At 36.6% G+C, this 21,950-nt stretch overlaps 4 protein-coding genes across 5 annotated transcripts; all 4 read right to left on the reverse strand.

The window, feature by feature from the left end:
- Positions 1-589: 589 nt before the first annotated feature.
- LOC117787248 (ceramide transfer protein) lies at positions 590-10,286 on the reverse strand. Of its 2 annotated transcripts, none has more exons than XM_034625730.1 (10): positions 10,119-10,286; positions 9,474-9,755; positions 7,875-8,267; positions 6,858-7,006; positions 6,723-6,783; positions 2,467-2,691; positions 2,178-2,409; positions 1,910-2,112; positions 1,401-1,536; positions 590-1,333 (listed from the first exon to the last, which is right to left on the reverse strand). In XM_034625730.1, the coding sequence occupies exons 2-10, from the start codon at positions 9,744-9,746 to the stop codon at positions 1,206-1,208; spliced, it is 1,800 nt and encodes a 599-aa protein (XP_034481621.1). In that variant the 5' UTR covers positions 9,747-9,755; positions 10,119-10,286; the 3' UTR covers positions 590-1,205. The 2 variants fall into 2 exon arrangements, with proteins under 2 accessions (XP_034481621.1, XP_034481620.1); XM_034625729.1 differs by having other exon boundaries at positions 9,474-9,769.
- A 2,109-nt stretch (positions 10,287-12,395) lies between these two features.
- On the reverse strand, positions 12,396-15,097 carry LOC117786762. Its single transcript, XM_034625128.1, has 3 exons — positions 14,776-15,097; positions 14,294-14,702; positions 12,396-12,991 (listed from the first exon to the last, which is right to left on the reverse strand). Exons 1-3 carry the CDS (start codon positions 15,095-15,097, stop codon positions 12,676-12,678), a joined length of 1,047 nt encoding a protein of 348 aa, XP_034481019.1. The 3' UTR covers positions 12,396-12,675.
- A 4,546-nt stretch (positions 15,098-19,643) lies between these two features.
- On the reverse strand, positions 19,644-20,491 carry LOC117788191 (glutathione S-transferase 1-like). The gene has a single exon (XM_034626869.1). The coding sequence runs from the start codon at positions 20,436-20,438 to the stop codon at positions 19,779-19,781; it is 660 nt and encodes a 219-aa protein (XP_034482760.1). The 5' UTR covers positions 20,439-20,491; the 3' UTR covers positions 19,644-19,778.
- A 543-nt stretch (positions 20,492-21,034) lies between these two features.
- LOC117788336 (glutathione S-transferase 1-like) lies at positions 21,035-21,812 on the reverse strand. Its single transcript, XM_034627074.1, has one exon. It carries the CDS (start codon positions 21,769-21,771, stop codon positions 21,112-21,114), a length of 660 nt encoding a protein of 219 aa, XP_034482965.1. The 5' UTR covers positions 21,772-21,812; the 3' UTR covers positions 21,035-21,111.
- Positions 21,813-21,950: the final 138 nt, after the last annotated feature.

The following is a 21,950-nucleotide window of genomic DNA, read 5'->3' on the forward strand; positions in this document are numbered from 1 at the left end:
CATTTTCATAGAACCACAATTTAGCATAGAAATCCAAAGCAACCGCAGCTCAAGCGAATCCAATTGTTTGCCAAATTATAAACCAAATCAGACGAATAAAAATATATGATTCTATTTTGCAATAGCTCAAAGATGAAACCAATGCAAAGGCAAAACCAAAACCAAACCAATTCTACATGACAATATGATACAACAAATACATTAAACATTATAACGAATAATACGATTTAAAGGCAATGTTGTAGACATACTAAGAGTACTTATAAAGCATGAACTTTAAAGCAACTAACTAACTTAAACAATCTATTCAGACATTGTTTCTTTCGGCTATGCAACATTTCAGACTGCACAGTTTTAGGCATTTACAAATTCTGAAATTAACTTGGTTGTAAGAATTTGAATAAAAAGGAAAAAAAATATAATAGAAATGAAATCAAGTTGTAAAATTCCACTCAAAATACTTATGAACAATATATATGAAAAAAAAAAATAAAAAAGAATATGAAAACAGCACAGTTGATGTACATTTGTTTGTGTACAATTTGTGGTCGAAATAAATGACAAGACGTATTGATAAAAATACGAAAACTTAAGCAAAACTCTTGGTCTTTTATTTTTTGCAGTGCACCATTTCATTTGTTGAGTTAACAATAAATCGCTTTTATTTACATTCGACACTTAAAAAAAAGGTTTGTTGATTGTGTGATAAAAAGAGAACAGAGACTAATTTATATAGATTCAGGCGTATCGAAATGAACAAAACTTAATTGGGTAATTATAGTATTCCTAAAAACAAACAGATATTTGTTGCAATTGTTGCATTTAAAGCATTTCAAATCGAGTTACAACACATTGAGAGCTGAGAGCGCTATACAATGTTTGTGGGTGTGTATTGTTTTCTTTGTTTTATCACTTAGCAATAACTTAAGGCTAGACAAGTTTACTTGGATTACAAAATGAACAATCTAACATTTCACTTAAAGCACATTTACATCGTAGTAGTAGTAGTAGTATTGTTACTGGGGAATAGGATAGGACGAGGGCGGGTCCAAAAGTCAACTAACAACGGTTAACGTGTATAAAACTGGATTTAAGATCGTGTGTGTGTTGCAACTTACCAACTAAATTACAAAACGACAATTAGACGATTAACATATGCTTGTTTTGATTGGTTGATTGATTGCTTCTTTGCTTATGGCAAAATATCAGAACATTATTGGTTTATCCTTGCACTGGTCTATCACATAGCCGGTGAAACGTTTCAGAAATTTGGGATATTCACGCTTATAGACGGCACGTAAGGCGCTCGCTGGTGCCCAGCCACCGGGATTTACTGCAATATCAAGCCAAACATTAGTTAATTAATTCAATTACACTTCATTTAATACAATTATACGCACCCACAGAACAGTAGGTTACTTTGCAGGTTAGATCATTGCGATTTAGCGGCTGACCCTTGACATAATCTTCCGGCAAAAATGTTTGGCAGGCTAAAATGACCGTCAGAAAGATGCGTACGCATTTGCCATTCTTCGACTGTGGAATTAAGAGTAACAAAATTAGTAATCTATTTATTATGGCGCTAAACAGAGCTGTAATTGATTGAAATTGCATATTTTATATGCTGATTTAAAGCAAAAATTAAAACATTTGTTTTAATTGTAAAGATTCAATCTGAAATTCATTTAAAGCAATAGTTTAAATTGATTGTGGATTGTAATTCTACATAATGTCATAATATTGATTACAATCAGTAAGTAAAATTGCAATTGCAATAGGATTTTGCTTTAAATAGATTGTAGATTGAAATAATTCAAATCAATATTGATTACAATCAAATCAGTATAATCGATTATTAAATATGAATACAATTTTTCACAGCTCTGTCTTTTAACTATACAAAAATCACCTCCTGTTTGGCATAATCCGTGGAGTTATTACAGACAACCCACATGTCCCGTGACTCCGGCTCGAGGCCGTCATTAATTTTGCGCATATGCGACCAGAATTGTGCATCACGTTGGCTGGCGGGCCAAATGCGTTTGTGTGTTTGCAGAAAGAGCAATGTATCCGCTGAGATTTTCTCCAATATTGTGCAATCTTCCAGCGTGGCTGTAAATTAAAGAGAAAAGTCAGTCTTTAGTTGTAGTTCACTGAGAGCAAAGTGTGTTACTCACTCTCCCAATCGTTGCGGAATTCAGGCATAAAGAAATAATGGCACATTTCGCGCGCTGTGACTCCTTTGACCGAGTGATAGGCCTTCAGGGGATCCATAACCATGCCGTTGACCTCCTCCTCGCGTTTGTACATTTTTATTTCGCCCTCATCCGCAAAGATTTGCCAACCATTGCCGTCCTGGCCAACACCCTCGCGTGCATAGTGCAGCTGCTCCTTGCACACGCGATCGATCTATTAATAAATTGAAATTGAATTAGAATCGCAATGTGTGCACAATTTCCGACTTACCTCCGGCCAAAGGGCGTGAGATTTCGCCTCGGCACCGGTGCCAAACTCCTCGCGTGCCTCCTCGCCCTCGGCAACGGCCTCGTGCGGCACGTTGACCAACGTTTGCGAGATTTGCGATTGCAGTCTCAGTTTGAAGCGCAGTTGCATGTCCTCCTCGATTTTCTCCAGGCCCGTTTCAACCGCATCAAAGAACTCATCCTCGGGCAATGTGGAATGTGGACCCTCCTGCAAAATAGAGAGTGAGAAAAATCAAGTAATTAGTAACAAGTAACAAGAGCGCGACAGTCGAGTTGATCGACATTTAAATGCCCAGTACCCGTTTCATAGCAGCCTTTTGTTTTAAACACCATATATGAAATTAAAAATTTATAAAAGCGAAATTAAGTAAAAAAATTTTGTATAGAAATTTAGAAAATAAATTTAACACATTAAAATAAATGAAAGTTTAAGGAATGACAAACAACAGCATTTTGTTTCAGTATGAAATACAAATTTTAAGAAGCGGAAATAAGTAAATAAACAATATATTTTATTTCTAAGCAAACAACACAAAAAAAAAATAAGCAAATAGGAAAAAAACCAAAAAAAATAAGAACACCAAAAATAACTAAGTCAAGTTTATCAAAACAAAAAGTTTCAAGGCTCGGCCTAATTCATTTAAATGACGCTCAACTGGACAAACCCGAAGAAATGTGAGAACGTGATGTGTATAAATTAATGACGTATCCCAAGCTCCAAGCTGGGAGCTAGAGACAAGACAGTGACGGCATGTTTAATTGGTTGAGCATAATAGACACTCATCACATATCATACAATATGTACAGTGTACACTGTGCACAAAGGCGCGCGCTTTTGCTGTGCCATGAATATTAAAAGCGAGTCTCGTCTGGAGCTCATAAATTCTATATAGCTGGCGCGTGCATAGAAAATTGTCATATTTTCTAATGAAATGTATTAATTAATGCGGAAAAGGGGAATTGAAGCAGCTAACAAGGATACAGGATGTGAAATGAAACTATTGAAACGATTAAGTCATTTGTCGCGTTCCATTAATTCAACAGCTTTTCTCTGCTTACCACGCTCCTTGAAAGCAGCAATTTGCCAGAGAGAGAGAGAGAAAGTGTGGGAGAGTGGGTGATAGAGTGTGCAAGTGTGTGAGGTCAAGAGGTCAGCTGCTACAGAGCAGCGTCAACAGCAATGCGACAATCACAGCGAATCCTTCCGTCAGACGCGAGAACTCAAAACAAACTGTTGCTTGCTGCCCCAAAAATAGCAACAAAAAGCGTCAGCATCCTGTTAACCGACTCGGAGAGAGAGAGAGAGGGAGAGGGAGATTGAGAGAGTGACTGAAAGAGCGAGAGAGCGCAACAACAAAAGCTTAAAAGCTTTTAAAGCAAAGGATTACACGCATTTCAATAACTAGTAGGCAAAACTACAGTCGAAAGAACCCGACTCTGAGAGACCCTGTACTTATTTTGGAAAAACTTCACACGCAAAAAATAAAACAAAAACTTATTTTCAATTTATAGAGCCAATTAAAAATTTAAACTCTTATTTTTGATTTAAATAAAAAAATATGTACTAAATTTGCATTTTTTTTTTTAAATGACAGTAATAAATAAATTTGTTGACGTTTAAGTAATATGCAATTTTAAAATAAAACTTTAAAAATTTTTTTTTTAGTTTTTGCCAGAGGGGAACAACTTAATATTATTAAATAAAGCATTAAAATTTAATTATTATTTTATTTTTTTTAAATAGATCAAAATATTAGCGGTTTTTTTTTTGTTTTTGATGAAAGTCAATAAATCTTTTTTTTCATTGTATTACACATTAATTTTCTTTTCTTGAGTAGCTTTTTTTTTTTTTTTTGAACAGCTTAAAGACCCTTATTTTTTTTTAAGTACAGGGTCCAGCTAGGATTTAACTGTGCCGGATTATCACTGTAGAGAGCACTCGCACAAATGATGCCACTTTCTGGGGCACATACCACAATCTTCTTCTTGCCATGTTGCAGCTTCAAGCCGCGACGCCATTGAAAGCGCACGGAGGGCATCTTGAGATTTCAATTGGCCCAAAACGAATTCAGATGGAAACTTTGTTAATTTGGCCAAGTTGCAGGCACGTGCCGTAACAACAACTACAACAATTCAACGGTATATTATGGCCAGCAACAACAACAACGACAATTTCACAATTACAGTTTATATCGTTTTAAGTTTGGGCTTCTTCACCAATTTGTTTATGATTTTGGTACGTGTGCGCAAACCGATCGCTGACCGACGACTGACCAATGTGGTCAACGAACAACTAACAATCGGGCCATAAGCTGCGAGCCGTAAACTACGAGCTAAACGGCTCTTGTTGACCAGCCCAAGCAATCACATTAAAGCCAGCTTCAAACAAGAGCTGTGTTTGCTAAAACCGCAACACGAATTAGCTATGCTCTTACTGAAAAAGGGCTTAAATAATAAATTAGACAAGATCTAAATAGGGTCTGATGTTTTTATAAATATATAACTAGGTCTAAAAGATCCCATATTTTATTAACAAAGGTATAAAGGTAAACCAATGTATATTAGTTTATCAAGAAAGTAAAAAGATTATTTTAAATACAATGCTGTAACTTTATAAATAAATTTCTAATAAAATATTATACCTGAATACTTAATATTAGCAAAGAGAACTTATTATTATTCGGACCATTATTCAATGGAATACGTAGGTTTAAGTGTGAAAAATTAACCAATAAACTTGCGTATTTAATATATGGTATAATATTAAATTTTGAATAGTTTCTAAGTTTGTACGTAGCTAAAGTAGGCTTTTAAAAGCAAGATGAGAAAACGAACCTCAGTCTGACATATTTATTCGATTGGTGCATAACTTTTTATTTTAATACAACAAAAAAAAAACAAAAACATACTTAAAAAGTTGACAAGAAAAATTCCCAGTTATATCAAAATGTCACTCGAACAACAGAACTTAGATAATTCGGAAGAGGCAATAAAATATATATATTTTCAAAAGAAACGTGAACGCAATCTAATTGCCAAAAAGGAGAAACTCAAACAAAGAATAAACCGAATCGAAGGGTTTTTAAAGTTGTTAGAGATTAGTGACGACGATCTAACCTGCATGATAGTCGCGGATAATCACTATCAACTGAGTACAGTAAGGCAATTTAGAAAGATCCTTTTGGACAGTCTTACAGCCTGCGTGCAACCATATCTGAAGTTGCACCGCAGGTTGTTACAACTTCAAGAGGCTCACAGCGTATTGTTATAAAACGAAAAGATAAATCCAAGAGTTTAAATGTTATAAAAAAAAACATGAAATTTCACTAATAAATGCTACATTTCTATAAATACAATTTTAAGAAATTGAGTTGTTTTCTTAAATGCATTTTCAGTTAGACCCTCTTGCAGTAAGGGTATAAGTATTGCCAATGCAAGCAGAGGCTTGCCAAAGTTAACTACACATGACCTACTGTAATATTGGCTCTATACACAACTTCTGCAACCTCAAAGTGTCCATTAGTTTAACTTTAATATGCTCCGAGTCCATTTTTTGTTATGCCAAGTGAACGAACTCGGGGATTAAATGGAAACAGAGAAAAAGAAGCCCAGTAAGTGGAGTCAATACAAGCAACAGGAAATGGAGGTGACAAAATCAAAAGAACTCAATTGTCAATGCAATAAAAACATATAAATATTATATATAGAAGTATAGTTAAAGCCAGGCCAATTAAAGACCTGCGGATGTAAATTGAACAAATAATTGTACAGGAAAAAGAGACAATTAAAGTTATAAAATAATGTGTGATAAGAATCAGGAACATGACATGAAAACCAGTCGGACTCAACGTCCAGAACATGGCTATCACTGTAATTATAAGTATATATAGATACACATATATAGTGCGAGCAAACTACAGTAAACAAATCAACAAATTGTTTAAATAATAACACGGCATGTGGCACACTTGGTGCGTACACTTAAATTGTAATACAATCAACAATCAACCATCAACAAACACGTCCAAGTTTATTTTTGGCCCATAAAACTGGTTGCCAGAGCAGACGTTGGGCGGGGGCGTCTCTGTTGCCGTGTTGCAAGTGTCTAACGTCAATGGTTATTGTTTGTATTTACAATTTGCTTAACTTTTTCACTTAAGCGCATAATCAAATCGACCATGAACGCGTTGCTGGCCCAAAAAAGACGAAAAAAGCGTGTGAATTTGTTGCTAGACTTACCTCAAAGTCTGGGCCGGGATATGATAAACGCTTAAGCTTTTCTATTTCATCCTTGAACTTTCTGCAATCGAAAAGAGAAAACAATAATTTAGCTGACACATCACAATTTCCAGCACGGACAAAAGTTCAACCTACTTATTCTGCTCCTCGGCGCGTCGACGCTTATCAATTTCACGCTCCAATTTGCGTTTCCATGATTCATCATTCTCGGCAATGATTTCGAGGCAATGCTGCAATGTACTCAACACACCAGATGTTGTGGCCCGGAATGTGATGGACTCGCCCTGCAATCAAATACATACGTATAAGAAATTGAATATGTTTTTCTGTAATGCTGCACTCTTGATTCCCTAGAAAAACTAAACTAAATAATACGCAGAATGCCAAGATTTGGTTACAAAAACTAGGTAAACAAAACTTAATATCAACTAATTTGAAAATCAAAATTTAGTACATTTTTATATGAAAATTAAAGTTAGTAAACAAAAAATTTGGAAGGTAAATTTTTAAATTGCGTGACATTTATTAAATAACTTTTGATTTCGACTACTACACTTTTTCATTCTATTGGTTAATAATTTGTTTGAATTTCAGAAATGCTTTTAAAAAGGAAACAACAAAAAACATCTCATTTTGATCAATCATTCATTTAGAATTATCAACAATATTTTAAATAATGTATTTACAATCTCAACTAATTTTAAAATCAAAATTTAGAACATTTTTATGTACAAAACTAAATTTAGTAAACAAAAAATTTGAAAGGAAAATTTAAGAATCGCGTGAAATATAATAAGCTATTTTTGATTTTGACACTTACACTTTATTCTATTACTGCTTAATATGTTGTAAAAATTTCGTATTAAATTAAAAAAAAACAACGTATAATATCTTTCATTTAGAATTATCTTCAATAATTATAATAATGTGTCCACCTTAAAAAAATTAAAATTTCAACTAATTTCAATAAAACAGATTTTTCCTAAATGTTGTACTTTGTGTGATTTTCCTTTTACATTTTCCTAGATTTTGTACCCTTAATCTTTACTTTTCGTTTAGTTTTCTAATCTCTACATATTTTTTTGGTATCTAATTGTTTGTAAGTTTTTGTACTTCTTACAAAAGTATTCCTAACTCGTCCTCAATTCTTACCCTGAAATCAATGGGCTTTAAGCCATCGCCCAGATCCAATGGCTGTGCATTGGCTTTGTTTAGCTCGGAGCAGGCATCAAAGTAACGCTGCAGTGTCTCAATTTGGCCAAAGAGTATATCCTTGAAGGTCTCCAGTTCGCCAACCTTCTCGCGTAGATTGCGTATCGTTCTCTTCAAGCTGCCACCGCTGGCCAACGAGATCGTATTGGACTGCAGCGACATTGTGCTGCCATGACGACGCAACGAGGTGGTGTCCGTGCTGCCCGTGCCCTCCTTATATAGCTGCAACACCTCCACCCAGTGCATCCGATCCTCGCTCGTCTCGGCGCGCAGACACCAGTTGTTCAGATTGTTGACGACGACATCGAAACGCAGCTCATCGGATTCATGTGCCTGCAAAAAGCAGAGAGTAAACAAAACAATGAATCATCATTGTTTACAATAACAAGAATGCAAGTTTATCTTCGTCAATCCGAAGATTTAATACCCTTGTTTATAATTTTTTGAGTCAACGTTTCTATGACAGCTATATTATGTAGTAGTTTAATTTTAAATAAATTTAGTCTGAAATAATATAATCATATCAAATACACAAGCTGTGAGTTTGGTTAAAATATCTCAAGTAATAAAAAAGTTGTTTCTACTAGCTTGATTTACGACCTATAATTCCTATGGCAGCTATATGATATAGTAGTTCAAATTTAGCTAAATGTTTTTAGGACCTATAAGACAATACTAAGTACACAAGCTGTGAGTTTGTTTGGGAAAACTTTAAAAAATAGCCAAGTTTTTCATACTAAAGGTTAATTATCCTAATTCAACTTTATAATATAGTTTTCTGATTTTAAACAAATTTGATCATGAGGTATAAGTCATTACTAAATCAATAATCTGTAAATTTTATTGAGATAACTTGAAATTTAGCAACGTTTTTCATATTAAATGTTGATTTTCGAACGATTTTTCATATGGCAGCTATATGATATGGTAGTGCGATTTTAGTTATATTAGTTTAGGAAGTATAAGGCATGACTCAATATATATTTTATAAGATTGGTTGAGATATCTCAAGAAATAGCAAAGTTTTTCTTACTACAGGTTGATTTTCGAACGATGGTTCCCATGGCAACTATACGATACAGTAATATATAGTGAATTTCAATAATTTATATAGTACTGTCTGTCACACCTGCAATAATTACACACTTCGTGAGAATAATATTATACCCGCTGCAAGTGTATAAAAATAGATTAAGTGTAAGCCATTGAGGGACGCCCCCTTTTGGGCGAGTGTAAGGCAGCAGTGCAAGTTGGATGGAAAGTGGGCTGGGCAGGAGGGTATTCACATCGATGACTTGAATTTGGTTTATTTCAGTCACTTTTATGGCATATTTGCAACCACCAAATGGTGGCGACAAATTCAAACGTTAATTGATTGCGGCTGCATTGATTGTGGTTTTGTTTTGGGGTCGACCCCTAAAATAAATATATGTACATGCGCACACACACATGCAGACTGTCACACAGTCACACTCTGACGCTCTGACACTCTCACACCCATTAGATTGTTGATTAGTTCAATTAAAAGCACTTGCCCACCTTAATGGTCGCCTTGAAGAGGCTGATGGCGCCACGACAGCCAAAGTCAGACTCGGATTCCGATTTGTAGTAGGAGAGTGTGCCATCTTTGAGTACAATATAACGTGGTTGCCAGCCATAAATGTAATTGGTCCATTTGCTTAAATAACCACGCAACTCAATGCTATTATCCAGATACTCTTCCTCCTCCGATGTATCGCTGCCAGTTGCATCCGCTGTGGCAGAAGGCGGCGACACCAGGGGCGTGGCCTTTTTGTTGTCCAGGTCGGCCATGCCAAAATACTATGTGGAATTATCTGCATATTAATAAATAAATATCTAAATCAGCGTATCTTCACAAAGATTAAATTCTATTGCGCCACGTCTACGTAATATAAACAGCAGCTGCAACAACAATTCGAGCAACAACAACAATTCGTACAACGCCGGCTGCCAATCATCAGAAGCGTTGAGCTTGTGATAATGTACAATTCAATCATTATCAAACAATGGTATGATTCTGACTCAGTGAAATTTCGCTGTGGTTGTTGTTGTTCTTGTTGCTCTAATTGGCGTTGACCGGGTTGGCGTTGTTGTTGTTGCTGTTCTTATTTCTATTGCGCTGGTATTTGATGACGTTTAGCGGCGTCTCGTTTTGAGTCTTACCTTCAACCAGCGAATTTACTGTTTGCTGTTGCTTTGCTTACACATTTGTGCGACACGTAGTTGTCCTGGTTGTTTTGTGTTTCTGCAAGCTTTGTAAATAACGAAATAAAAAAAAAGCACCTTCGGAATCGCACGCGTGATAAACCAAGCGATCAGCTGTGCGCAAAGTTATCGATGCCATGGCATCGATACTATCGCACAAGAGTTACTCGCACGAAACAGTGCTGCAAGCGGCACGCATGTTGGGCGCCAAAACGATGTCGCCTTATCGATATATTTAATAATCAAATAATTATTTTGATAGAGTTTAGTTGAATTGCTGGCGACATTAAAAGCTGCAGCAGCAATATCGATACACTGTTTTGGCGCCAATTAATAATGCTGTTCGCTTGTATAAACAAGGCGCATATCAAATTATCCAGCGAGTGATGATACATACAAATAATTTTATTCGTTCCTCAAGCTCAGTGCAAAGTGAACGCCTCTGTTTGCGACAGCACTACATTATGAGCGATCAGAAGATTGCGAAAAGTGAAGCTTTAATCGGCGAGCCTCTCCCCGCGGGTTATTCATATTTCCAGGAGGGCATTAAATGGGTCTCAGATCTCATGGAGATCGACGAGACCGATGCGAACTGGCTGCTGGATGCTGAATATATATGTAAACGAATAAGCGATGTCATGTGCAAAAAGGATTCGATATACAAGTCTGTGTTGGAACATCTGCTGACGACGGCGACCTTTTATAGAGGTTCCAAGATCGATGTACCTTTGGATTTCGAGCAATATCTGCGCTTCCATATGCCCTTTCCCGTGACGCCGATCTTCAATGCCGCCCAGCCGGGCTATATAAATCTCTATGCTCCCTCCACACACCCGATGATCACCAAGAACTATGTGAATCCCGAGAATGTACAGTTGCTGCTACGCGGCAATCTGCGAGATGCGATCAATCAGTTGAAGTGCATCTACTGTGAGAATGGAGTGCAGTACAAGCTGAGCTATCGCACCCATGAGATTGGAGATCAGGGATTCGTCCATGAGATTCTTGCATGCGAGAAACGTGAGAGCGGCATGCCGAGCATCATCTCCTTTGTCTTTCTGCCGGCACTGCAGTTCAAGTTCGCCGAGTTTCCCTTGCCCACATTTGTGCCCTCGGGTCCACCCTGGACGCACTGCAACAACGTCTACTATTGGCTGGCCTTGTTGCAGGTCTATCCGCAGTACGATCATCGCAGCTTCTGTCCCTTTGTGCCACGCATGCAATTTATCCATGACGAGCGCATGGTCAAGTATCGCAATGTGGTCCGTCTGCTGGTCAAGATCGGCATTGGCAACAATATACCCGACATATCTGATATATTCGTGATCAAGGGACTGCACTTCTTTCGTCTGCGCTATAGCATGAGCTGCGATTGCAATCTATCGCTGTCCACGCTTTTTATGGAGGTAAATACTCTGTATAAAAAATACAGTAGACTCTCGCTAATTGGAACCACTTAATTTTTTGAGTAGTTGTAAAGATAAAAATATTTTCTTTTATTAGGATAACTGTTTATATAAAAGTGGTACAGACTCTACAGTAGATTCTTGAAAATTCTAATTAAATTTTCCCAAAGCATATACTTTTTATTTATTTTAAAATTCAAAAGTTGAACATGTACAAAAAATTTTCGTTTTCTAATAACTTTGCTTTAAAAAATAATATAATATAATATAATAATATGAAAAAATAATATAATTATTTAAGTTAATGTGACTTTTTTTTAAATATTTTTAGCTTAAATCGCTAAAAAATTAAAACCGAACAAACTTATTTATAAAAATCAAATTTTTTTTATTTTTCCTCTTCTATTTTGTTTATTTTCTTAGTTTGAGATAAACAAAAATCTTTCAACACATCAGAAAAGGGAATTCGAGAATATAAACTACTATTTTAGAGCTTTAATGTCTTAATTTCTGGACAATTTCTGAAGCGAATTGTATTTTTAAAGACTCTACTGTATATCCGTTTCCAAAAATTTGTTTATTTTGTTTATATATAATCTCTTCTGTTTTGCCAGGAACATTGCATGCAGGAGGCATTGAAGCTGGATGCAATTGCTCGCAATGTGTCCATGTTCTATTATATGAACTACATACACTTGGATCATTTGAAGCGTTTGTTTGGCCTCATTTGAAAATTGTATCACATTACAAATGCCACGTCTCACATTGCGTATACGCAATAAACAAATGCGAATGTTTATTGCTGGCAAAACACATTTGTCAGCTGGAATTTATTATTGTCTATATCATTTCAATTTCTGCACTAGTATGTGCGACAGAGTTACATGGAGTAATGTTTATTTACAGGGTATATAACAAAGATAATTTCGCTAAAAGTTAATAACAACGCTTAACAGCTAATCAATAAATAGTTACAATACAAATACAATAAATAATTATCGCTCTAATTATTATTAGTAATTAATTAGTTGTTAATGACTTTCAATGTGCACTCATTTCGGCAACAGGTCGTATACTTGTTGCCGCTTAAACTAGAAGAGGTTCACAATTTACATGTAAAGAGCATTCATATTAAGCTGCTCCAGTTCCAGTTCCTGCTCCCGATCCTGCTCCTTGCTGCTGGGCAACAGCACCGCCTGCTGTTCCTGATACTCCCCCACTGGCCTGCTTGTTGTTGCTGTCGATGTTGTTGCTGTTGTTGTTGTCGTCGCCTGTGCGCTGTATTTGTTTGCCAGCGCCTTAAAAATGCTCTTCGGACACGCTTTGTAGTAGGGGAAACATTCCCCCGGCGCCTGCTTCCCCTCCCCCACACGCTGGGCCCTCACATACTCTGGAATGAGCTCCGAAAACGGCGACTTGGTAACCCTAGAAATTAAAAAACATCTTTAAATTGTCATAACTTTGTAAATACTAAACCGATTTTCTTGCGGAATGTCAATTTTATCATTATTTGACCTCTATTTAAATTCTGCATTAAAATTGGAAAACTAAATTTTTTTGCCATCACTGTCGATTTTTTCGGTACTTGATCCTGACCCTGACCCTTGACGCCTTGTCTCCAACTTCAAACTGCCGTAACTTTGTCAAAACTTAACCAATTTTATTGCGGAATGTCAATTTAATCATTATTTTGCCTTTATTTTGATTCTGCATCAAAATTGGAAAAATGATTTTTTTTGCCATCACTGTCAATTTTTTCAATACTTGATCGTGACACTGACCCTGACCCTTGACGCCTTATCTCCAACTTCAAACTGCCGTAACTTTGTCAAATCTTAAACGATTTTCTTGCGGAATGTCAATTTTATCATTATTTGACCTCTATTTTAATTCTGCATAAAAATTGGAAAACTAAATTTTTATGCCATCACTATAAATTTTTTCGGTACTTGGTCCTGACCCTGACCTTGATACCTTATATCCAACTTCAAACTGGCATAACTTTGTCAAATCTTCACCGATTTTCTTGCAGAATGTCAATTTTTTCATGTTTTGGACTCTATTTTGATTCTGCATCAAAATTGGAAAAATGATATTTTTTGCCATCACTGTCAATTTTTTCAGTACTTGATCCTGACCCTGACCTTGACACCTTATATCCAACTTCAAACTGGCATAACTTTGTCAAATCCTAACCGATTTTCTTGCGGAAAGTCAATTTTATCATTATTTCTCCTCTATTTTGATTCTGCATCAAAATTGGAAAAGTAAATTTTTTTGCCATCACTGTAAATTTTTTCGGTACTTGGTCCTGACCCTGACTTTGACACCTTATATCCAACTTCAAACTGGCATAACTTTGTCAAATCTTAGCCGATTTTCTTGCGGAATGTCAATTTTATCATTATTTCGCCTCTATTTTGATTCTGCGTCCAAATTGGAAAACTAAATTTTTTTGCCATCACTGTCAATTTTTTCAGTACTTGATCCTGACCCTGACCTTGACACCTTATATCCAACTTCAAACTGGCATAACTTTGTCAAATCTTAACCGATTTCCTTGCGGAATGTCAATTTTGTCATTATTTCGCCTCTATTTTGATTCTGCATCAAAATTGGAAAATGAAATATTTTTTTCATTTTTTACGTACCTACCCCTTGACCCAAAACTACAACTTTTCGGTACTCAATAAAAAGACTTTTACCCAATTATAATTCTCTACTTACGTTAAAAACAGTTTTGTCATCTCGCCAAAGACGCCAAACTTCTCGAGGCTTCTCGAGTGCATCTCACAAATGGTGCGTAATAGACAGGCCTTGCCATCCATGCCAAAGGTGGCCAAAAAGTCCTCAACGACACCGTAAAGCAAGACACGCTCCCCGCCATGGAAGATGTGCTTTAATCCTGCAGGCAGCTCCGGATAATCCAACAGCTCCTCATACACCTTGAAGGGTTTCTTCTCCTCGGAACTGCTGCGTTGCTCGCTGAGATCACGTTTCCTTCGCTGGACATGTAAATAACGTGAGACATACTCTCCGACCATTTGACCCGCGCCGTGGCCAAAGGAACGCGCGAAAAAGGGCAAATCTCCCAAAGGATTTTGATTATCCGTCAGTCCGAGCTTGTCAAAGTCAACTGAGCAAAGAAAAAGAAAACAATTAACTGAGTAAACTGCGAGAGAAATTGAGAGACTGCAACTGCAACTCACTTGTCACTGGAAAACTGATGGTCAGATTGGAGAAGAAGCCTTCGGGCGGATGTCGTACCAGTGGCATGGCAATTGTTGGTGTAAACGTTAGAGATGTGCCCGGCGGCAGCGCCAGTCGACCGTCATCCGTAATCCAAACGAGCCGTTTTTTGCGTATGTGCGGCGCATTGGAGTCTTCTGCATCCCAATCTCCATCTGCTTGAGCCTCTGCATCTGCCAGCTGTGCGGCCAGAGCGTCATTCAGTGTGGCAACTAGGCGCAGACAGCTCAACAGCAGCAGCAGCGGCAACAGCTGTGGCAAGTTTCCCAATGCAACACGCATGCTGTGATCAAATACCATAGATGTATGAGAAAAACGAAAGACTTAGGCCACAAACTTGCACAAGGAGATTAGCCAAATGGCTTAAGACAATAATTGTCATTGCATTATTTAACTGTTGTATAACAGCAGCTGCAGCACCAAAAACATTCTCTTTGCACGTTTACTATAAAAAAAAAAACGCTGGCAGCATTTGCAACAGGTTTGCCACATAGAATCTTGTTTGGGGAAGAAAGCTGGCTGATTTATTATATGTTATAGCCTGTGGGTTGCCAACTTTTTAGAAGCAATGCAGAAACTCAAAAGGAATATGCATTTTCAAAAAAAAATATAAAAAAAAGCTTATGTATTTTTTAAACACATTTTTCTTAAACAATTAAATCACATGTGGGAGAAAAAAGGATTCTACAGCCTCCTTTGCAGAACACTGATTTAAATTAATTTTTCTTGAGGTTATTACAGTATTACATATGATGAATTTATTAAAAACATAGTAAATAAATAAACGTATATGTTTTATTATTTTTTGAGCCAAATAAATCTTGTTTATTTTAATTTTTAACTTCTTCTAAAACAATTATTACAGAATACAAGAAAAATAAAAAAAAGCATAAGAACTTCTAAAAAAAAGGTATGCTTTTTGTTAAAAATAAAACGGCGAATTTTTGTATGTAATTATTATATATATATTTGTATGTAATTATTATTTGGGTCTAAAAAAGCTTATAAGGGAAAAAAAACTGCTTGAATTCTGCTGTGCAGATTTTTATTTTACTAAAAAATTTATTTATTATTATTATTTATTAAAACTAAGCCACAATTTCTTTTGCTGCTGTGTTCGAATTTTTGACTTATCAATTGTGCGTATTTATATTCTAGCTGAAAATGTCAATATATATTTTTAAGCAAGTCAAATTTGACTTGAAAAAGCTGTTGTGTCAACACTGATTATAGCGCACATTTAAGCACCGTTAACAGCACGTTCTGTTCACAATTTGCAGCTTAACAAATTCAAATTCAAACACGAATTCGATGTTGTTTTTTTAGTTGTTGTGCGTGGAAAGCAGTGAAAGCATCTCAAGGAAATCTAATATATTTATCATTCTAATCGAAACCTGACTAACGACGGATTTCGCCCAAAATGGAACACATCTTTATTTAGTTGCATAGCAAATTTCACGACGCACTTTTACCGCACACACACACATACACCGCACACACACATACAACACACACACACTCTATATACTCTGCGAGCATTGGCACAGTTATTTAGTAAGTGTATGATGCAACTGAAGCAGCAGCCGGTTGCACAGGATTGCTGCCATTAGACAAGCCCACCCATTCCCCATTCCCCAGCTCCCACCCCATCCCAGCCCACACCAAATCAAGAGCATTCTAAGGCACTTTTGCAGTGCTTGGCCAGGCCAACTGGTTAGGTTGTTAACTGGTTCAAATAACACAACTCAAACCGCAGGCTAAAATCAATATTGATTAAATGCAGGCAAGAATTGTTTCACGATTTCTACGCGCATTGTATGCAAATATGCAAAAATATGTTAGCAGATGACATGGCTAGACAGTGGGCGTGGCTGGGGCGCCAGATGCTCAATGATTAGCCATGAAGTTTGACATGGCACATGAAAAGAAAGAGAAATTGTGTCAGAGAATCAGAAAATTGTAATTGCTGCCAGGGCGCACTTTTAATATCACTGTCAAACTAATGTTTGCTTGCATCGTTAATGTCGCAGATGTTGTTGCAACAATTACAAGCATGCAGTCAAGTGCAATTTACCGCTGTCAGCTGACCATAAGCGTCTGTTGGCTTTAAATTTCTTAAGGATAGTTTTGATTTCTATAGCAAATCGAGAGTAACGCCTTGAACAACAGCAGCAACAACAACAAGTGACAACAACAGACACGCAACAAATGTCAGTGTGGTATGCAACAGCAACAACAACTACAACAAGTCAATGGGAAGAGTGAAAAGCGTTGCAAACATTATGGCGAATTAGTACAAACTCTGCTTTAATTGGACTAAATGACATACATACATACATACGTATATATTGCCATATATGTACATATCTACACACACCATTTAACAGTCTGTTTATTGCATTTTATTTCCTGTTTGACAGCAGCAACAAAAATGCATAAAACGCAAGTCAATAAACAGAATTGTTGAATACAAAACAAAATTGAAAATGAAATTGAATTCAATACAATTTCTGGGTTAACAGGTATACATAAATTTATTTAAATCAATATTTACACGCGCCTTTTATAATTTCAAAAATAAAACAGGCACACATATATGTAAAAGCGAATTGCAGCGCGCGCTTTAGCAAGTTCGTGCCCTAAGTCTTTTGTTTTACACCCGCTGCATATTTAATTTCAAATTAAACAAAAACTGTAATATAAATTGGAAAAGGCAAAGGAAAGTGCAAGTGCTGTCAATTCGTGATGTGCATGTGATATCAAATCAACGAAATCAATCAAATGCGTTGATGTAGAAAGTCGTTGAATGTTGTTAGCATAACAATTGTCACAGTTTCAAATGAATTGTGTTCCCCTTTTTGCTATTACACACATTACATAAGCAGCGACTTGAATTGAACTCTGCTCCTTGACCCACTTTCCGGCTACTTCCACTTTTAAGCCAACAAAAAAGGCAGCAACTATTTTTCTCAACTCACTTTTCTAGTCTAGGTCTAAGCTGCGACTGCGGCTCATGAAATTCTTGACACGTTTTTCACTTTTTACACCAACGCACGTTTAGTCCTTAGTTGAAAACCGTTAGAAGTTGCACGTTTTTTATTTGGCTTTTGGCTTTTTTGGAGGAGAAGCCGCTAAACAACCGCGCGCGCAAACGTTTGAAATTCAACTAAAGTGACCAACGGTTGTGGCGCACGATAAAAGCAACGAAGACGACGACGAAACCGCCACAACAACGTGCCCACATAACTTGCGGTGGGGGGGAGGAGGAACAGCAACGGGGGGAAGGGGGAAGAATTGCCAGCAATTGGCAGCAGGCGAGACATTGGCAGAAGCTACTCATAGCCAAAACCACAAACCAGTATGAAAGACATGCAGTTGACCAAGGCAATCGTTGATTGTATATCCATGTGTGTGTTTGTGTGTGTTTTATAGCCTTCTAGAGGGTATTTTAATTCAATCAAGAAATATGTAATGCATTCAAGGAGGAGTACAATATTATTATTTTTTTAAATATGTATTTATACATTTTTTTATTGATTTATTTAACAATTTTAAGGGTTTTAACCTGGATTCGAGATAAATTAATAATACTAATACTAATTTGTATAAAATAAATGAAAACTTTCAAGAAATTATAAAGAGTTTAAAACGAATTTTAAAATAATATTTGAAATTAACAAATAAATTAAAAATATAAATTAGTATCAAATAATATTAATCGATCACGAAAAATGTGAAATAAAAATTCGAAATAAGATTTAAATAAACAGCGTTAATTATATGTTTATATAATTATATACATTTAGCCATTGTTGTAACGGTTGTGTAACATTTTTATATGAACATATTTTTCGCTATTCAAACTGTCTTTAAATATTTCTCTGCAAGAGTAAAAGATCTTCGGCATGTCAAAGATAACTTTTATTTCTAGCTTGATTTCCTCTTGGCCATAAACAGACTAGGGTAGCCATTGGGCCACTGAAGCTACTCAAATGCTTTTTCCTCATGCTTCTTGCTGGGCGTGCTAGGAAGTGCACTGAGTCACAGTCCTCACAATTTGGGTCGTGCCTGCGGCCAGGCGCCAACTACAACTCAGACGACAAATTAGTTTCACTAGATGTTCATCTGACTGACTGAAAAATTCTGCAGCTTAAACTTTCCATGCGTAATGGATGCGACAGCGCGTACAGCCGAGTTCCTATGTGAATGTGGTTTTCCAATCCACTTCTCAATCAGTTGACCAGTTGGCCATTTTATATTTGGAGAACATGTATAGAACATGTTTTCTGTGCGTGATCCGTAACAAGCTGTAAATGCTGCATTCGTTGTGTTTTGAAAGTGAGTCTAAGTCTAGAAGTTGTTTGGTGGCAAAATTGGGTCAAGGTTCTTCATAAGGAAAAGCTATAAAAATTGCATTGGGGAAAATTGTAAAGAAATATATATTAAAAAGATAGTAAATATTTACAGCGTAATTAAGTCAGTTTGGTTGACTAAATGGCGCCATCATGAAGTACGTGGTGAAAATTTATTGAGGCACATGTAAATACAATAAATCGTTATCACAGAGCCCTCCATACGTGCTGAACGTATTAATGAAGCGCTCCAAGTAAATTGACATTATTTCGCACAGTCAATCGCTTTCCTTTTGCTATTGCTTCATTTAAATAAATCACAATCCGTTTAAAATCAGCGTTGCGCAATATTAAAAGCTTTAAATGTTTTGAACGTTCACAGGCCGAATTCAAATGCAAACGACAGCGTGCAGTGCTGCAAGATACGGCACGAACAGTGCTGGAAAACAGATCTTCGATAAGCCAACAAATAGTGCTTAGTTATCGATAAAAGTAGATGTTTATTAAGATAAGGGGTATTGATATTTTTGAATATATCAATATCAATATTGTTTACATAAAACAATAATTAGATATTTTTAACAACACAAAATAGAGTAAATGTTAAATGTTTAGACAACTGTCAGCACGTTCTTTAGCATCTTGATGTACTTCTCAGCTCCATCTTTATTGGCCTCCTTATAGTACGGCAGCTTTTCAAGGCGTCCAAGCCAAGCCTTTATTTTTGGAAACTTATGAGGATCCATTTCCAGCACAGCAGGCAGCGAAGAGGCAGTTGCCGCACAGCAAAAGTCAGAAATATTAAAGTTATTCCCAGTCAAATACAGATTATCGCCCAGAAAATTCTCTAAATGAACATAGCCATCTCTAACGTTATCAATCTTTTCCTGGGGCACCTTATCGACTTTCTTGTAAAAATTCGGCACACTTATGTTTCGCAATGACATGAAGAACACGCTAGCGTCAAAAAATAAGCGCTGATTGATATGTGCCCTCTTGACTAGATCCTTTGGATACAGCTCATCAGTTTTACCGTATTTATCCACCAGATAGCAGCAAATGGCATGAGAATCCCAAATGTAGGTCCCATTATCGTCCAACAATGGAACTGTATGCTGTGGATTCTTTTTCAGAAACTCTTCATTCCTGTGCTCTCCAGCAAATAGATTAACTTCGATGTATTCAAAGGGCACTTCAAGGGCCTTCAAGGTCAGCAGACAGGCCCGCACTGGAGGACTTATATCGATGCCATAAAGCACAATTTTCGGCATATTGTGAAATAGTTGTGATCACCTTTGATAGCAAACTTAGAATAAAACCGGGCGTAGCCGACTTTTGTATTTATTGTCAATCAGTCAGAATGAAACTAGAGCAATGATAGTGGAACTTTTTAATAAATAAAGCTTTCTAAGCTCAGTTACAGTGCTGATTACAATAAATAAAGACAACAATAGTTTTGTTTATGTAAAATATACAAACAAACAAGTAATTGTTAATCTCAAAGTCTTATCAGTACACACATGGCAACGTAAAACGCAAATGATAATTTAAATGAATGGAAAAATACCCTATTATTCATAAAAAGTTAAGTTTTATTTTTGAGAATTATTTGAAAATAAAAACTCTGCGGCAATTAAAGTCGTCAGCATTTATCTAGTCTCCAAAGACCTTACATTCTGTTTGACCAACATTAGCCACTGAACTCCTAATCTTCTGCAGCAAACATTTCAATTGTAACAAATTTTATATAGCAAAGTGCTGTAGCAAGCAGCTAAAAGAATGGTGTAGAAATGAGTTTTAGTGTTCAATAGCAATAATCAAAGTAACGATTTGTTATCGATAAAATATATTTAAAATTTTAAAAATGTCATTTACATATGAATAATATATTTTTAAGAACAACCGAAACATGGGAGTCATTATAGTTTATTTTTAGTGGTTAATTTAGACAATTGTCAGTGCATCCTTGAAAAGGGCCAAGTACTTCTCCACACCCTCGGCATTGGCCTCCTGGTAATAAGGCAGCTCACTAAGACGGGCCAACCAGGCGGTAATTTTTGGATATTTCTCGGCATCGATTTCCAGGAAGGCGGGCAGAGAAGAGGCTGTAGCCGCACAGCAAAAGTCGGCAATGGTTAGAGAATCGCCAGTCACATAGGGATTGTCACCCAGAAAAGTCTCCAGATGATCGTAGCCATCCCTGACGTTGTCGATCTTCTCCTGGGGCACCGTTGTAACATTATTTCGAATAAATGGTGTGCAAATATTCTTCAAAGCCATAAAGAGCACGCTGGCATCAAAATACAAACGCTGTTGCAGCTGAGCACGTTTAACCAAATCCTTAGGATACAGATCATCCGATTTCCCATACTTGTCAACTAGATAGCAGCAAATGGCATGAGAGTCCCAAATGAGGGTACCGTCATCATCCAGAAGCGGCACAGTGTGCTGTGGATTCTTCTTGAGAAACTCCTCATTGTTCTGCTCACCAGCTGCTAGATTAACTTCGATGTATTCGAATTCCAATTCGAGGGCACGAAGAGTCAGGAGACAGGCGTGAACTGGTGGACTAATGTCCATACCATAAAGCACCAACTTGGACATCTTGAAACTGAGGTCTGAACACAAACGAGAGCAAACTTCAAATGAAATGGGTGTGTTGCCGGCTACAAGTATTTATTGTCGGCAAGAGATAGTGGGAGAACTTTTGAGGCTTCATGAAAGCAAAGCCGGTGGAGCTTTTCTCTATGGAGCCACGTAATAGCTAGAGCTTTTGAAACCAC

Source organism: Drosophila innubila (assembly GCF_004354385.1).
Source record: "Drosophila innubila isolate TH190305 chromosome 3L unlocalized genomic scaffold, UK_Dinn_1.0 0_D_3L, whole genome shotgun sequence".
Lineage (NCBI taxonomy): Eukaryota > Metazoa > Arthropoda > Insecta > Diptera > Drosophilidae > Drosophila > Drosophila innubila.

Coding starts and splice junctions, on each gene's coding strand:
- LOC117787248 (XM_034625730.1), bottom strand. CDS start 9,746: ATGGCCGACCTGGACAACAAAAAGGCCACGCCCCTGGTGTCGCCGCCT. Junction 7,007..7,874: donor TAAAGCCCATTGATTTCAGG/GTAAGAATTGAG, acceptor ATTTGATTGCAG/GGCGAGTCCATCACATTCCG. Junction 1,537..1,909: donor CGGATTATGCCAAACAGGAG/GTGATTTTTGTA, acceptor TTAATTCCACAG/TCGAAGAATGGCAAATGCGT.
- LOC117786762 (XM_034625128.1), bottom strand. CDS start 15,097: ATGCGTGTTGCATTGGGAAACTTGCCACAGCTGTTGCCGCTGCTGCTG. Junction 14,703..14,775: donor CATCAGTTTTCCAGTGACAA/GTGAGTTGCAGT, acceptor TTCTTTGCTCAG/TTGACTTTGACAAGCTCGGA. Junction 12,992..14,293: donor ATGACAAAACTGTTTTTAAC/GTAAGTAGAGAA, acceptor TTTAATTTCTAG/GGTTACCAAGTCGCCGTTTT.
- LOC117788191 (XM_034626869.1), bottom strand. CDS start 20,438: ATGCCGAAAATTGTGCTTTATGGCATCGATATAAGTCCTCCAGTGCGG.
- LOC117788336 (XM_034627074.1), bottom strand. CDS start 21,771: ATGTCCAAGTTGGTGCTTTATGGTATGGACATTAGTCCACCAGTTCAC.